The sequence below is a fragment of the Staurois parvus genome, unplaced genomic scaffold, assembly GCF_062004578.1.
Source record: "Staurois parvus isolate SC_StPar_1 unplaced genomic scaffold, SC_StPar_1.0 ptg000209l, whole genome shotgun sequence".
In the NCBI taxonomy this organism is placed as follows: Eukaryota; Metazoa; Chordata; class Amphibia; order Anura; family Ranidae; genus Staurois; species Staurois parvus.
Genome location: NW_028318005.1, coordinates 7,522,258 through 7,539,582, shown reverse-complemented (window position 1 = coordinate 7,539,582; position 17,325 = coordinate 7,522,258). Strand labels below are relative to the sequence as shown.

Here is a 17,325-nt window from a genome sequence, read left to right as displayed (position 1 = left end):
CCTTTAATGCTGCTGTAGGCCTCTTGGCAGCCTCTCAGACCAGTTTTCTTCTCGTCTTTTCATCAATTTTGGAGGGACGTCCAGTTCTTGGTAATGTCACTGTTGGCCATATTTTCTCCACTTGATGATGACTGTCTTTACTGTGTTCCATGGTATATCTAATGCCTTGGAAACTCTTTTGTATCCTTCTCCTGATACCTTTTAACAATGAGATCTCTCTGATGCTTTGGAAGCTCTCTACAGACCATGGCTTTTGCTGTACGTTGCGATTAAGAAAATGTCAGGAAAGACCTACTAGAACAGTTAAACTTTCTTTGGGGTTAATCAGAGGCACTTTAAATGATTTCAGGTGTGTACTGATTCCTATTTAACATGATTTTGAATGTGATTACTTAATTCCGAACACAACTACATCCCCAGATATAAAAGGGTGGGAAACTTATGCAATATGCAGCCACATTATTTTAGCTGTTTAATGTCCCCCCCCCCCCCCCAAAAGATTTCAGTTTGTTTTTCAATTGAGTTGTACAGTTTATAGGTCACATTAAAGGTAGAAAAAGTTCTGAAGTTATTTATCTTTATCTCATTTTTTACATCACAGAAACCTGACATTTTAACAGGGGTGTGTAGACTTTTTATATCCACTGTATATATAAAGTCTTCCTAACTAGCAAAATTCTAAAGTTCTTAATACAGAGTATGATGTGGACCTTACTTACATTTTTACCTAGCCCCATTCTAGGCAATGGGAGTTTAGGCTGATGAAGAATAAACAATAAAGGGTTTTCTTGGGGCAAAGGGTGGTACAGTGGTAAATGAAGCTATATGTGGTGCAGCAGAAAAGGGATTGTAGTGGTAAAAAATGATGAGATGACAATAAAGTGAATAGAGCAATAAATAGGAGACTGACGGGAGTGAAGCTAAAGTGATGAGGAGTAGATATTGGACTGCGATGGACACCTTAAAAGGAGGACAATGATTGACATGATACAATAACTTAATAAACATGGTAACAAAACCACAAATGGATCTTGGGGATGGGACAAAAAGCCCCAGCACAGAAGAAGCAGAAGGTACAAATGAGAAGGGAGATGAAAGCACAGAAGCAAAAACACTTAAAAGCAAAAGAAAAAGGAAGAATGTTGATGAGTTGGCTGACTGTATAATAAATAAATACATACATAAATAAAAATGATGATGACAAGAGGTGTCACTTTAGGGTTAAGTAGGTACTCCACTGTTAGCATATATTGTTCTGACTACTCACTTTCCTGTTTTAAATGTCTGTATGTACACTATATATTAACTGTTACTAATCAATCAGATGAAGTGAGGTAAGAATAATGAGATCAGAAACTGATGCAATATCATAAAATGTGTATAAAATATACTGGAAAATACATATTACAATACACAAAAAACCGTCAATGCCCATAATTTTTGTTCTGTCCCTGGAACCATTCTTGTATAGTATATGAGCCAACCCAGGGTATAAAGATTCAGAACATGGTGTTTAAAATAGCCTCCTTTGTGGATTATACCCTTTTATTTCTTACAAAACCTCTGACCTCTATCCCCGCTCTGTTGACGGAGCTGGAGCTGTTCAAACAAATCTCCAATCTACTGATTGATTACATCAAATCTTATGCTCTCAACTATTCTCTTTTCACTGACCTAGTTTGCAGATGCTAAGACATCACGTATCTAGGGATACTGCTACCAGCAGATCTTAACTTGCTGTACTCACTTAACTTTTTACCCATTCTTACTCATCCTTGCAAAAACAATAGCAATACATTTGGAAAACAGCCACTCCAAGAATTAGTCTGCCAACCAAAAAACCAAAGATAGGACTTCCAGATATAAACCCTTACTACTGTGCATGTCACCTGATGAGATTGGTGGATTGAAACGTTCATTCGAAATGGAAAGCTTTGATCCCTATATAATGTGCCTTTGCACAAACAGCCCTCGAGGCCCTGCCATGGAATCCGATAAGTAAGAAAGGCACGGACCTGCTCACTTAACCCCATATTGGAGCAACGTTGAAATGCTACTGGAACATTAGCAAGTCTATAACCATTTCCACATCCCCAGTCCCCTGACCTCTATATCTCATATCTCCGATATTCCGCCTGGACTACAGAAGGATTTCCCAATTGGAGAACAGTACTTCTTTTCTGGTAGGTCAATTCTTCATGAAAAGATGTTCTGTGAGAGATCTGACATAGTAGATATTGTTTACTCTCCCCAGTTTCCCATTTGGGCTTACTTACAGGTTCAGCATTTCCTGAATAACCATAAGATTAAACCTCTATATACAGTAGTAGGTCTCTTACATCTTTCAAAAAGATGTGCTCTTCAGGTTCTCCCCAATGTCATAAGATCTCTTCAATCTATGGTTTATTCTGTTTGGATATATCCCCAGAGATGTCTGCTTTGACTAAGGAATGGGAAAGTGACCTGAAGATCACGCTTTCCAAAGAGGGCTTGAGGGAAGCCCTCACTATGATAAAAGGGAACACTTAATGTGCCAGCCCAAGAGAATAACTTTAAAGTATACTCTAGATCAGTGGTCTCCAAACTGCGACCCGGGGGATGGATGCAACCCTTTGCTTGCCTTTATCTGGTTCTTGGGGCACTATTCCTCCTACTTACACCAACAATGGGGACATAATTCTTGCCACTCACACCAACAATTGGGCACTATTCCTTCCATCCACTGACACCAACGATGGAGCACTATTTCCCCCACTGACACCAATGATGGGGCACTATTCCTCCCACTTAAACCATCAATAAGGACATAATATCTGACACTGACACCAACAATGGGACAGTATTCCTCCCACTGACACCAATGATGGAGCAGTATTCCTCCCACTGACACCAGTGATGGGTCACTATTTCTCCAATTGACACCAATGATGGGGCACTACTCCTTCAACTGACACCAATGATGGGGCACTACTCCTCCCACTGATACCAATGATGGAGAACTATTCCTTCCACTGACACCAATGATAGGGGACAATTCATCACGCTGACACTAATGATGGAGCGTGTTTCCTCCCACTAAAGATGTGGTATTGTTTACTCCCTTTGACACTGGGATATTTTCTACTCCCACTGGCCACAGTCTGCCCCCCCTATAGTCTGAAGAAAAGTAAACTGGCCCCTTGTTTAGAAAGTTTGGAGACCCGTGCTCTAAATGGTATAGAACTCTTTGCTTATTACTTAAAATCTATCCTAATACACTGTTGATGTTGTGGATAAAATGAAGGATTCATGGTGGTGGTCTTGTTCTGAATTACAACTGTACTGAACAAAGGTCCATCAAATAATAATAAGGTCACTAAATATTCAACTGAATACTCCCCTATTCAATGCCTATTGCCACCCTCGGCGCTGGAAAATTCCTACCCTAAATCGCTTGCTATGCACATGGTCACATGGTCGCGCGCATTTGCATTCCAGTGCATTGGTGTCAAAGTCAGACACCATCCCTGAGGTAAAGGTTCACAAAATTAAATAAGACAGCCGATATGGAAGAGCTTATTTACATCTCCCAGGCTTGATGGCCCTTTTATTTGATCATCTGAGGATTACTGGTGTATTATGTTTTCAGGTCTCTGAAAGGGTAGGCTCGCTGAGATGGGGGTCCACTACAGTACTGGAGGGGCTGCAACACCTTGTCAAGGGGCTCAGCCATGATAGTCATGGTCCTACTATTCTCTTGCAAGCTACATCTCGGGGGTATTGGAGCTTATCTAAAACTTCCTTTTTTTACCCTCCTCCCCTTACTAACAAGGAGAAATTAAAGTTATTGGGACTCGGGTCCACTCCCCCTCCCACCCTTTTTTTTCTCTTATCTTCTTCATCTCCCCCTCCCCTCCCTCCCTGTCACCCATCTTTACAGTCTCTTTTTCTATACTATGCTAAATCCACCTCTTCTCTCCCACTCACCCCTTTTTTTTCCTTCTGGGTTAGATAAGATGGGGTGCGTGCGCCCCTGTTGAAACACAGAGGATAGGGGTCTGCACCTTCATCTTATTACCTATAAAACAGCCACATAATTGTGAGCATATTTAATTATTTCTTCACTTTTACATGCAAAAGTGTGGATTTTGTTTCTGCTCACTATATCGGAGGACTGAGTGTCTAGAGAATTCTCAACTGATATTGTACATTTTCTTTTGTCTACCTAAAGCATATACATTTTTTGTTTCTGGAGATCCTTTATGCACGGATCTCTTCTAGAAGTGCTTGGTTTTATAAGGCTGTCTTTTTAGGTCGCTAATTTGGCAGCCATGTTTTAACTAAAAGACTGTTTTAATGTGTTTCAGTCCAACATTGTATACGCTTGCATTTCCTTTTCGTGCAACATCTCAATAAAAATGTTAAGAAAAAAAAACCTTCAAGTATATATGAAAATGTAGTGCATAAACATCTTTACAGTAGCTATGTTTTGGACTTTCACAAATCTGCCAAATTTGTTGAATATCATACCATTTACAGCTGAATAGCAGATAATTCGAAAAGCCCAATCCTCTTGCACAGGCATCTTGAATCTGATTTGGAATCAATCAGTTTGTTACCTTTAATGTATAGTATTTCAGCCACATTACCTTAGAGGTGTACAGTGATGGGCAATAGCCTCAAATCACTCATCTTGTGCAATGATTTCTCTAACTATAGCTTTCTTTGTTCATCACTGTCCCCTGCCTGACCACAAAAGCAGGGAAAATGATACAAAAGGACTTCAGTATTATGGTATAGTGAAATAAACTCAGAAATCTTTCTGCAGTTCAGAGCAGATTAAATTATTACTTGAAATCTATCACAGAACAAACATTACCTGTAACACACTGATTGGAGTTGGCGTCATAGGGAGCGATGTAGCTGAAAGAATGCGAATAATCAATGGATTGAGCTCCTGTCTTTGTTGCTGTGACAGTAAAGGTGAATTTATAGCCAAAGTCATATAGCAATCTAATATTTTATCTGAGCTTTCCTGTATCCGACCTGTGACAGCCAGATCTCCTGAAAAAAAAAAACCCCACAACAACATTTATTTACAATTTGTACTGCACTAGTCAGTTCCTGCTGTAATTGTTTTAAAGCAATTTACCAGTGTTTCTATTTTCCCAGGTAAAGATTGAGCCAATGGGGGGCACAGGTTTTTCATATGGAAACCACTTGAAAAAACATAATGCTCCCTTGGACTGATAAGGCTGTAAAACACTTACCCTTACATGAGATGCTTCTCCACCCCCTTTCCAACAGATATTATCCTAGCATTCTCTGTGTATCACCACATACCTACTTTGCCAACCCTTCTGAATCAACTTTGGACTGAAATAGCCAATCTTAAACCCTTACTACACCAACCCCTCAATTTTCTAGATTTGAGAAATGCTTTCATATTTATTCTAAACTTATTTTGCTCATGAGCTAACAAGGAAATTGCTGAAAGGAAAAGAGTGACAGAGATGACAATCAGTCTGTGGCTTCTCCTTTAACTGTACAGTTAAAGTTTGAGGGAAAGATAATACCTGTAAGGGTCCATGCATACTGGGTTTAATAAAAAATAGTTCTTTTGACAGAAAGAAAATGCTCACATAGAACATTCTTGTATAGGCGTTTTGGAACGGTTAGCGTTTTTTCCTGCCACAAAACTCAAAAATGCAAACAAGGAGGGTTTTTTTCCTGTGTCTAAATAATGAGCTTAAAATATGACTCTAAACATCCTAATTTGCATGGACACAGGAGAACATTACGTTGCTTCTACAGGTAAAAAACAAAACTCCTGTAGAAGTATCATTTTTTTTTAAGCCCCGTGTGCATGGACCCTAAGGCTAGGTTCACATACTGTATGTACGGGTGGTGCGGCTGCAGATCCACAAAAAAAATCTGTGCAGCCACACCACCCGCACAGAGGAATGAGGACCCGCAGGTGGGTGCCATTAATTCTAATGGCATTCCGCCCACACTGGGAACCGAGGTTCCCCTGCATGCTGCGTTTTCAGAAGTGCAGGGACTTCTTCCTTACGTGTCCCAGGGCACAGAAGTCCATTCAAATGAATCGGCTCTCGTGCCCGCGCAAAACGCGGACCGTAGGAACGCGGATATGTGTACCAGGGGTAAATGTTACTTAACTGCAACAGGAAAAAGTAGGGAGGGCTGTGTACTAAGCAAAAGCTGTATAAAGTTCTGCTTAATTTGAGCACTTTCACAATGTACCTGCTGTGCTTCGACTGCAATGCAGGTGCAGCACAGTGTACCTTTGTTTTTTGTGCGGGTTAGCTGCATTTTCCCATAGATTTCTATTATGTTCAACAGTTTTGGTGTACTTTCTGCAAGCCAACCAAAAGTCCTGTATGCTTTCAGAAAAAAGCCACAAACCTCGGGACATAATAGAAGTCTATGGGAAGATGCAGCTAATCTGCATGAAAACCACGGGTACACTGAGATGCTGTGAAAGCACAATTGATCAATGTGAAACTGAGGATCCTTTCGCTCAATTCTAGGCTATAGGCAGGCAGATGTAAATGGACATGCGTCCATTTACATTGACTACCTCCAAGTTCATCTAGGCCTGAAAAACCATGGAAGTACAGACATCCATTCTGTTGTGCTCTGATTCAGAAGGAGATTTGAATAAGGATCCCCTCCTGATCAGAATTGATGCTGCGTGTCTGAAAAGTAAACCTGTAGGGAATATGGGGGTGCTTTCATTTAGGTCCTTTAAAAACCCTAGTCACTTGCCTGACCCTCTGGCTTCTATCTTTTTCAATGTGTGCAGATCACAAACGTTTTTGCATACATTGCGCAGGGTCAGTGACCCATACTACTGCAACAGGAAGGTCAGCACAACAGCCAGGCAAACAACATTTTCTAAAGGCAAATCAAGCAAAACCAGCATTGTTTTTTCTCAATACAGGTTTCCTTTATTTGTACTGAATTTAAATGAGTTCACTCAACAGTATGACAGGACATAACAGTACTCCTAATATAAAAACACACTCTTATGCATTACTTAAAGCCTCCAAAAGATGATCTATATTGTGACACTTTGTCTGACTCAGCTATTAAAGCTAACACTCAGTAATGGTGAGAATCCCACTGATGTTCAGAAAGAGTGAAACTAATTTTCAGTGAATAGTACTCATTTTCAGAGACAGCTTTGGATAAAGGTGACAGATAATACAGTGTCAGTACCAATACTGGTATCACTTCTCATGTTAATAAACTGTCTGAACAGGAACCTGACAGGTACAGACTGTGGTATAACTAATTCTATCAATCAACCTAGCAATCCTCTAATTTGGTGCTTTCACAGCCTGAGCAGGAATGTCTATAATGAGGCAGCAGGCTCAGCAGCAGGTAGTGCAGCAAACTGACTAAGTGAATTAAAAATGTTAACAAGACGTCATTTAAAGTCAAGAACTCATCAGCCACTAATATAGAAGTACAAAATAACCACACTCTGGAGTCTGGCTATGACTTCCATCTCCAGCTAGGGCTATTTCTATGGGCTGGCTGAGGCCACAGTCTGCAGAAAAGGGACATGCCACCTACGGTAATTGTATTTGTAATCTTGAGTGTTTGTACGGTATTGTAATTGGTATTCCAGTACTGACTTCCATGAAGTTAGGCACCACAGCTCTGCTGATATTCTGTAAAAGACCCTGAGCAGTGACAGACAACATAGGTACTTTAACTGTTCAGCTCAGAAAAATTGGTGGTTTTCGATTTTGTTGGAATAAGGCTAAAAGTAGTGCTATTTACATTTGGAAATGTACAATATACTGGCATAGGGTCAAAAGTGGTAGTCTTGACATTCAACAGGGGCCATTTCACATCATTGCCTTTTAGCACAGGTACAAAGGTTGGCCATTGATTTAAATAACACTAGTTCACATCTGTGTGATGCATTGGTTATTTTTAATGCATTCATATTTGTTTAAATGCAGTCATTTAAACTATAAAAAAAAGTATATTGATCTAAATTGTGATGAAATAAAAGGCAATGCAATAATGCGTGTTGGATAAAGGTTTACTCTTTGCCTCATTATCATGTTCACCTGTCTCTCTTAAGTGACATTAGTGCCCTCATTAAAAGTTAAAAATGTTACATTTATGTTCCCCAATCATGGCAGACATATTTTAAATGATTGATAAACTGTGTCCTGTGTACCATATACTACACAGTAATCAAACATCTTAGGTAAACACCAAGCCAAGTAACAGTTCTCCTGACCCCAATGTCTCTCCACTGCAGCTAATCAAGCACAAACTGTTGATCAAACATGCTTAAACCAAAAATGTTAAAGCTGAACTCTGATCAGCCTTAAAAAAATTCAAAATAAGTATTATGTAACTCTTTTCCCCCCACACACCGATGCTCTCCTCCACTCTAGACCAGTACTGTAGGTATCTGTGTTGCCAACGTCCATAAATTTAAGGACAGTTTGTAAATAACAGGCACTTTTCTTCTGTCCATAACTGTACATAGACAGGAGAAAAGTGCCCATAAAATTCCCCTTGTCACTGACTCTGAACTGCGTATGCACAGCTCCGGAGCCAGCCAATTAGAGAACTGTCAAGCTTGGCATCCAATCAAGTAGTGTGTGGGGGGTCCACCTACACTGCACAAGTTTAGGCCAAGCCCAGCAGTTTGCCATTCAGCTGGCTCCAACAGTTCAGAACAAGCAACAAGAGAATTTTTAAAAAATCTTTTCCCACCAGCCAGTGGTGAAGGTGGCAATTTGCTAGCTGGCAAAAAGGTGCACTGTTAAGAGGGTACTGGGAGGAAATGAGGATTCACAGTCAGTGGTGTAGGAGGAAGGAAGATTCAAAGTCAGTGGTGTAGTGATAGGGGTCCTGGGCGACAGCAAGATGCAATGTCAGGGAGCAGAGTTCCAAAGGTACTGGGTTTTTCAAAGCCCACATGCAAAGGTGTCTACCTATAAGCCTGCAGGGAAACGTCTCTGACTTAGCTCCACCTGATATGATGTAGGCTTCTGGATCAGTTGATCTAAGGCAACTGCAAATTTGTTTATTTAGCATGGGGAGGTAGGTCATTGGGATTAAATAATTTAAATGTATAGCTAGTCTTTAGACCTCCCTCAGAGCTATGCTTTGTAGTAATGTGCATTTTGTAACAGCTGTAACCCAAAGCACTCTATGGGCTGTATTGTGATTCCAGTTGTTTAGAATGGCAACCCAAATGCTCAAGTACTGTAGCTGGTAATGGACTCACACTGCAGTGCACCACAACAAACATCATAGTGTTTAGGAGGCTTTAATATTTTGATCTGCATTGCACTGATCTGCATTGCTGGCCATTTGAGGTGTATACTTTGAGGACTTGGTGGGGGGATGAGGGGAAAAATGGCAGGTAGTATGTGCTTTCCATATGTCACAGCTAATTAAAACTCAGCTGCTATATTACATGATTGAAATCTTAGCAAATATGTTTTAAAATAGATCAAGGTTTAATACGTTTGATGCATTTTATCAATAAAAACCGTAATTACCCAGTATATTGGGAAACACATTTATAATTGCCTTATGACTGATTTTATCTTAAAGGATAAGGAACCATTCAGTCAGTATTTTGTTTTATGTTTTCTTCCCCCACCCAACTCCTTTCCTCCCACTACGTTTATCTAACCCACCTTCCCCTGCTGTATACTCATACAGGTATGGCACCAAGTTCACCAGCATTCTGCAGCAATGTTTACCTCTGGCCAATATATCTTCTACTTCTCAATGAAGTAGAAAAATGTACAGTAGAACCTCATAAGCTTCTAAGGGGCCAGGAGACTAATCTGCAGGGGATGAGGATCTACTGACCATGCATAGAAAGCAGGACCCAGACCCAGCATTTATTAATAGTGCTGCTGATCTCTTCTAACCTCCAGTGATCCCTTGCACACACCAACTATCAGCTCCTGCTAAACAAAGTTGCTTATTGCTAAAAATGAATTTGCGACTCTTTTCAGCAGATCATGTGACATATAGGAGTCACAAATAAGTTATTAGAGATGGGAGATTTCCTGTGCTGGAAGCTGATTGCCAGTATTTGCAAAGATTGCTGCAGATTAGAGGAAATCAACAGCACTGTCACTAAATGCTAGGTCCACTCTGGGGGTACAGACTTTGAGATAACACAAATTGCATTCAAAACCTGGCAGGAGCACTGACATGTAAAGCCCATCCACAGTGATCCTTGCAGCAAGTGTGTGCTGATGTGGCCTTCTAATTTTTGGCCACATCAGCTTACACCACCTGCCTGAAACCTCAACACCACAGATAGACAGACAACCAGACTCTACTCACCTGCAAGAAGTGGCATGAAGCTAATACCTAAAGTCAAACACTTGCGATCCATTTGCACTGATCGAATACTTGGGGTTTTTTCAAGCATTTCTGTCAATGACTGTTTCATGACTACATGGGATAAGATAAAACGCAATGAAATCATGGACAATTCTGCCCAAATATTCAAACAACCTTCTCTGCATGTATAAAACATACAAAAATGATTTGCATATGTCTAATATACCCGCTATCAATCACATCTGGAATATCAAAAAAGAGGACATACATTAGATATCACACATACACACAGTTTGCTGAACCTAAAAGATTAGGCCGTTTAGAGCTCAACCTGAACTTCCTGATTGGGGGGAGGGGCAAGTTAGAAATTATTTTTATGACCACATTTTTCCATTTATGTACGGAATATACAGCGGGTAAAATAAGTATTGAACACGTAACCATTTTTCTCAGTAAATATATTTCTAAAGGTGCTATTGACATGAATGTTTTCATCACGTTGGTAACAACTCATGCAATCCATACATACAAAGAAATCAAAACAAATAAGTTCAGAAATTAAGTTATATGTAATAAAATGGAATGACACAGGGAAAAAGTATTGAACACATGAAGAAAGAGAGGTGCAAAAAGGCATGGAAAGCCAAGACAACAGCTGAAATCTATCAGTAATTCTAAAGCAATCCTGGCCCTTGTCAGTGCAAATTAATTTCAGCAGATTTAGTCTCAACTGATAGCCTATAAAAAGGTGACTCATTACAAGAAACATCTCATGAAAGCAGAGAGCTCTCGCAAGACCTTTGCAACCTTATTGTTGCAAAACATACTGATGGCATTGGTTACAGAAGGATTTTTAAAATTCTGAATGTTCCAGTGAGCACTGTTGTGGCCATAATCTGGAAGTGGAAAAACCATCATTTCACTATAAACTGACCATGAACAGGTGCTACTCGCAAGATTTCTGACAGAGGAGTGAAAAAAATTATCAGAAGGTTTGTGCAAGAGCGGCAGACCACTTGTGGATAGCTTCAGAAAGACCTGGAATTAGCAGGTACAATTGTTTCAAAGAAAACAATAAGTAATGCACTCAACCGCCATGGCCTATATGCACACTCACCACGCAAGACTCTAATGCTGAAAAAAAAAACATGTTGAAGCTCATTTTAGCTTTGCTGCACAACATTTAGACAAGCCTGTGAATACTGTACTGGGAGAATATAGTCTGGTCAGATGTAACCAAAATTGAACTCGTTGGATGCCATAATACACACGTTTGGAGGTCAAAATGCACTGCACATCACCCCAAGAACACCATAACAACAGTGAAGTTTGGAGATGGGAACATCATGGCGTGGGGCTGTTTTTTAGCAACGGTAATGGCAAACTTAATTTCACTGAAGGAAGGATAAATGGAAAAATGTACCAAGACATTCATGATAAAAATCTGCTGCCATCTACCAGGATGATGAAGACAAAACAAGGGTGGACATTTCAGCAAGACAATGATCCCAAACATAAAGCTAAGGAAACTCTCAATTGGTTTCAAAGAAATAAAATAATGCTGCTAGAATGGCCCAGCCTGACTTAAATCCAATAGAAAATCTATGGAAAGAACTAAAGATCAGAGTTCATAGAAGAGGCCCACGGAACCTTCAAGATGTGAAGACTGTGTGGAAGAAAATTTCTCCATACAGGAAGCGTCTTGAATCTGTCATTACCAACAAAAGATTTTGTACAAAGTATTAAATAAATTTCAGTGAGCGTGTTCAATACTTTTTACCTATGCCATTTCATTTTATTACACATAACTTAATTTCTGAACTTATTTGTTTTGGTTTCTTTGTATGTATGGATTACATGGGTTGTTACTGACATGTGATGAAAATTTCATGTCAATAGCACCGAAAGCACTGTGAACAATGGTGACGAGTTCAATATTTATTATACTCGCTACATTATAGGACACAGAAAAGATATTGTTAGAGTATTGGGTATTGGGTTAAGTTACACCATCACATGAATGGACATTGGCAAACAACAAAGTTGTATCTCAGCATAACTCCCATCCACTTCAAGCAAGCCTCAAGTTTGTAAGCAAGCAAAGTAACAAGGCAAGTCAAAATCCTGTTGTCTTTATCATACTTCACAAAGAAGAGTAAAGAAATCCTTAGATCATAGGGATGTCCAAAAAGCAATCCTATGAGAGGCAGGCAACCCAGCAAACAATGGCAACAATAGCTAAACTTAACTGAAGGAAAGACAAAACTTGTCCCATGGAACACATCCTGGGGTGAAATTTCTTCTCCTCACATTAAGAAAATTACAATTTCCAATTGCAATTGTAGAACCTACAGAAAGACATCTTCCTGGCATTCAACAAAGTAGGAATGATCAAATCTAAAAGTCCCCAGTCCTTCAGGACCTGGGGTTTAATGGCCAAGCTGTTAAAACCAGTGAATGCAAGGCATGATGTAACATGAGGTCCTTGATATAAGGTGTCCACAGGGAGTTTGCCAGAAGCCTGACTATGTCCAAGTGCCAAGCCTTCCTGGGCCAATTCTGTGCAACGGGGATCACTGGAATGTCTTTCCTTCCTATGTGCCCCGGAGCAGGCAAGGCAGGAGTTTGAGCCAAGAAAGGAATAAATCAGGCTTCACTGATCCCACAAAGTCACAAGAGCATTCACTGCAAAGGTGTGAGGATCTTTGGTTCTGGTCACAAGACTGACTGTTTTTTTTTGTTAAATCTAGAGGCCAGAGTGTCCCACGGTCGTTAACCCCCACCTGAGATAGCATCCAAAACACATCCGGGTGGACAGACCATTCTTTGTGATCAAGATGTTGATTGCCAAGGGCGTGCGCTTGCCAATTTCCCACAGATAAAATATGCACTATGCAGGGCTAAAATATGGAGTTCTGCTCTGCACACTTCCAGTACTGCCTTGATGATTAATTTACAGCACTGCCGAGAAGTTGCTGTAACTTGACTGGGAGACACCAGTGTAGAAAGGTCCAGTGCTAAAGGATGACCAGATCACCTTAAACTCGAAAACATTCATCGGTAGCCAAGCTTTCTCTAACAAGCATGTCCCCTTTACCAATAGGGAATCCAGGACTCCTGCCCAGCCACACAAGCTGCCATGCGTCATTGGCAACTTTCAGACCACCAGGTGAAAGGGCTTCCCTGATTGCAGTGCTGGACTGGACAACAACTATCACTCCATGGCCATTCTGGCTTTGTTGGTCAGATGCATAGGTAATTCCAGGGATTGAGCCTGTTTGTCCCACACTATCAAAGTATTAATTTTAAACAGACATAAAACTGGGCATACAGAACCACCTCAAAAGAAAGATACCATCAAGCTCAGTATCATCATGCAGGAGCAAACTGAGGAGTTCAAAACTAGGCCCAGATATTCCAACACTGCCCTTTGGAAGTTCAGGATCCAGCTGAAGCTCTGCAGAGTTTGCACCATCTTCTGAACATCAACTGACAGTCATCTGCTGTTAGAGCAGAATCAGGTCATTCAGTTATTCCAGAAAGGAGGTCTTCTGATCTCAAAGGAGAGCCAATGCCAGGGCCAAAACCTTGGTACTGAAAATGAAAGAAAAAAAAAAAAAACTCCAGCTCAGACACTGTAAAGGAATATATAGTGCTACCACTCTAATTAAAGTGCTATATATAGTACATATGACTATTATGACCATAAGTCAAAGTGCATGTGTGCTTATATATTAAATAAAAATAAAAAATACGCATATAAATGCATGGACTAGTGATATTACTGCTGCTGACACTTCTTCTGTTCCCACAAGAGAAAGGGATATAAATAAACCTCTGTGACAGTGTCGCAAAGTATAAAGTGCATTAATCCTTCTAAATATAAAGTGCGTTGTTCTAACAAACATCTGCGTATATAATATATGTCACATATATAAAAATAAACATGATCAAATAAATATCCAAATATGATCAAAGTTCCAAATGTCGGTATGAAATAAAATTTCCATAATAGTTCTTATATGTGCAAAATCTCGGTTCTTTAATGTGTTTATATATTCTCCACTTTTAACTTCTTATCACCACGTGCATCTCTCCCATCACCTATTTCCATATGCTCTCACCTTGATGCTTTGCCCCAAAATTAGGTCTCATGCGCCTTCCCCTTATAATGGGGTCTCCTTTTACATGGTTGCTCTCCCCTTCTCCTCTCCACTGGTGACTTCAATCCACCTCCATCCTTCACAATCCCGTGGTATACACATGAGATTCTCTCCACAAATAAGATATATAGTGCTCTCCGTATGGGTAACAGTATTTTACTAAAAGATTAAAATATACTCAATTTTTAAAGTACACTATAACTGGTGTACTTCAGTATCCAGATTCATAGCATGGATGAAGTCAAACAAAATGGCTGCCCGTACACATCCAGTTTAGCAGCATGGCGTAGTCGGCTCCTCCCTACACGTTATGTCAACCAATCACTTGACTTCATCAAGGGACAATGGGCCCCTTATTTGCTGCCACCACAACACACTGCATCTCCCCACATGCTGTTGTTTCTTCACTGTTCAGTTGACAGGCTGGGGTTGTGTTCTTGGTCAAGCTCTGCTCATGATGTTGTACAGGTCAAAAATCTGGTTGTTCTTGAATCAGGAAATGGACTGCACACAATTACAAATCCTTTAGTAGGTGCAAGTAAATCAGTTTCTGCATATGTATTTGGAATGTGTATTCAGCTGCTTTTCTTTAATTCAGTTTTAAAGAAACCTGTACTTAGAAAAATGAGGGCTGCCACTATTGACTTTTTTATGCTATTTGCCTGGCTGTCATGCTGATTCAGTGACTTTTTGAGGCACTGACCATGACCAAGTATTCAGATCAGTAGGTTTTACTTCACTATGATTTTCTAATTCACATGCTTGTTCTGGGTCAGTCGCTCAGCATCTGACCCAGAGATAGCCAGGAAAGTATCATTTTAGAAGGAGGTCATCAACTACAGCCCCCCTATTTATCAGTACAGTTTTTTTAAAAACAGTTTATAGCAGCACACACACAGACATGTTTAAACAGTGGAGGGTACTCTAAAAGGTTTTCTGGGCCAGGTAGCTGCTTTAACTTAAAGCAGAGCTCCACCCAAAGGTGAGAGAGGATGGCCGGTGAACTCAGCTGCAGTGAAGACACCGCTGGATCAAGGGATAGACGAGTGTCTGTTCTTAAAAAGTCAGTAGCTACACTTTTTGCAGCTGCTGACTTTTATTTTTTTAGATTTTGACTGGAGCTCAGCTTTAAAGTGGTTCTCAAGGTTGAAGATTTTTTACCTGCATGCATTCTACACAGGCAGAGCCTAGCTGTCATAATGGGGATCGTAGGCGGTGTGGAGGCCGGTCTATTTGTAACATGTTACATCCTGAATAAGGGTAAGGCAACTTTTGGTAACATCCAACAAAGATTCTTTAACATTTCAAAGAATATTGAGTGAATATACAGTAAAAGTGCGGCATATGACTTCTGTAAATAAACGTTTAAAAAAAAGGTATTTGTACAAATACCGTATTTTCCGGCGTATAAGACGACTGGGCGTATAAGACGACCCCCTACTTTTCCTGTTAAAATGTAGTGTTTGCGCTATACTCGCCGTATAAGACTACCCCTCTTCCAGTGCACACCAGTGGGAAGAATCGTGTCCCATCATTGGTGTCAGTGGGAGGAATAGTGCCCCATCATTGGTATTAGTGGGAGGAATAGTGCCCCATCATTGGTATCAGTGGGAGGAATAGTGCCCCATCATTAGTATCAATGGGAGGAATAGTGCCCCATCATTGGTGTCAGTGGGAGGAATAGTGCCCCATCATTGGTGTCAGTGGGACAATGATGGGGCACTATTTCTCCCACTGACACTTGCTGACCCCTGTTCCAGTACGGTGCTGCTGCAGCCAGCATATGTGGTTGCAGCAGCACCTAAGCACGGCACACTTACCTGCATCTCCACTCGATTTTCGCGGGGCCGCTCAGCTCCGCCTCCTCGCCGGTGATTGGCTGCCTGTTTGCCTTTCCTGAGCTACAGTTCTGGCGGCCAATCACCGGTGAGGAGGCGGAGCCGAGCAGCCGCGCGAACATCCAGTGGACGAACCGAAGGAAGGAGCAGCCGCGCTTCCTGGACCGGATCGTCGTGGGACCGGAGCCAGGTAAGAGACAGCAGCCCCTGCCCACCCCTGTACTTAGTTTCCCTTCTGTTGGAAGGGGGGGGGGGCGGCGGCGGCACCGCGCCGCCCCCCTAAATACATTACCGGCGTATAAGACGACCCCCGACTTTTGAGAAGATTTTCAAGGGGTAAAAAGTCGTCTTATACGCCGGAAAATACGGTAGTCACTTAGTACGCTGGGAATTTATAATCTGAAAACTATCTGTTAAAAGTAAAAGTACATACCACTGAAAGGCCCCTAGTAATTTTTCTAAATATATTTATTGTCTATTCCCTCGTGATAACTTCAATAAAAATATTATTTTTTTAATATCTAAAAAAAATCCTTATATTGTCTGCTTAAAGAGTAACTCCACTTTTGTTGAGAAAAAAATCTTCCCCTCTGGGTGATCCATGCACATTGCAAGGGTTTTACCAAACTTTGTAGCAGATTCCTACCTTTTGTTATTCTGGAGAAATAGCTGTTTGTCTTTGTGAAGAGTGAATATGCTTGGGAGTGGTTTTATCAATCAGCTGTGGCACCTGCAGGGTTCCAATGAGGAAAGCTGTGAGGTCTGCATCCTTTTAGATATGATTTCCCTCTGGGAGTATCTCACCAAAAAGTAAATTTTTGTTGCAGAGGATGCCAAAAATCTGATTTGTATCTATGTGCAGACTTCTGGAAAAATCAGTAAGCCAATCACGCAAGCAGGAAATGCTTACGTGGCCTTTTGCCATGTGATCAGCTGTGTCCAATGACACAGCAGATCACAAAGTAAATACAGTTGCC

General features: G+C 40.8%; 1 protein-coding gene across 2 annotated transcripts in view; it reads right to left on the bottom strand.

Annotated features, from left to right (window-relative positions):
* Window positions 1-17,325, bottom strand: part of CFAP92 (cilia and flagella associated protein 92 (putative)) — a 132,351-nt gene that overhangs the window by 57,939 nt on the left and 57,087 nt on the right. For both annotated transcript variants that reach the window (XR_016312940.1, XM_089678729.1), the window contains exons 7-8: window positions 10,348-10,458; window positions 4,859-5,043 (exon numbers count right to left, since the gene is read on the bottom strand). Coding sequence is in view for 1 of the 2 variants with exons in the window: in XM_089678729.1 (XP_089534855.1) it covers window positions 4,859-5,043; window positions 10,348-10,458 (296 nt within the window). In the remaining variant the exon portion in view is untranslated. The remainder of the gene's footprint in view (window positions 1-4,858; window positions 5,044-10,347; window positions 10,459-17,325) is intronic.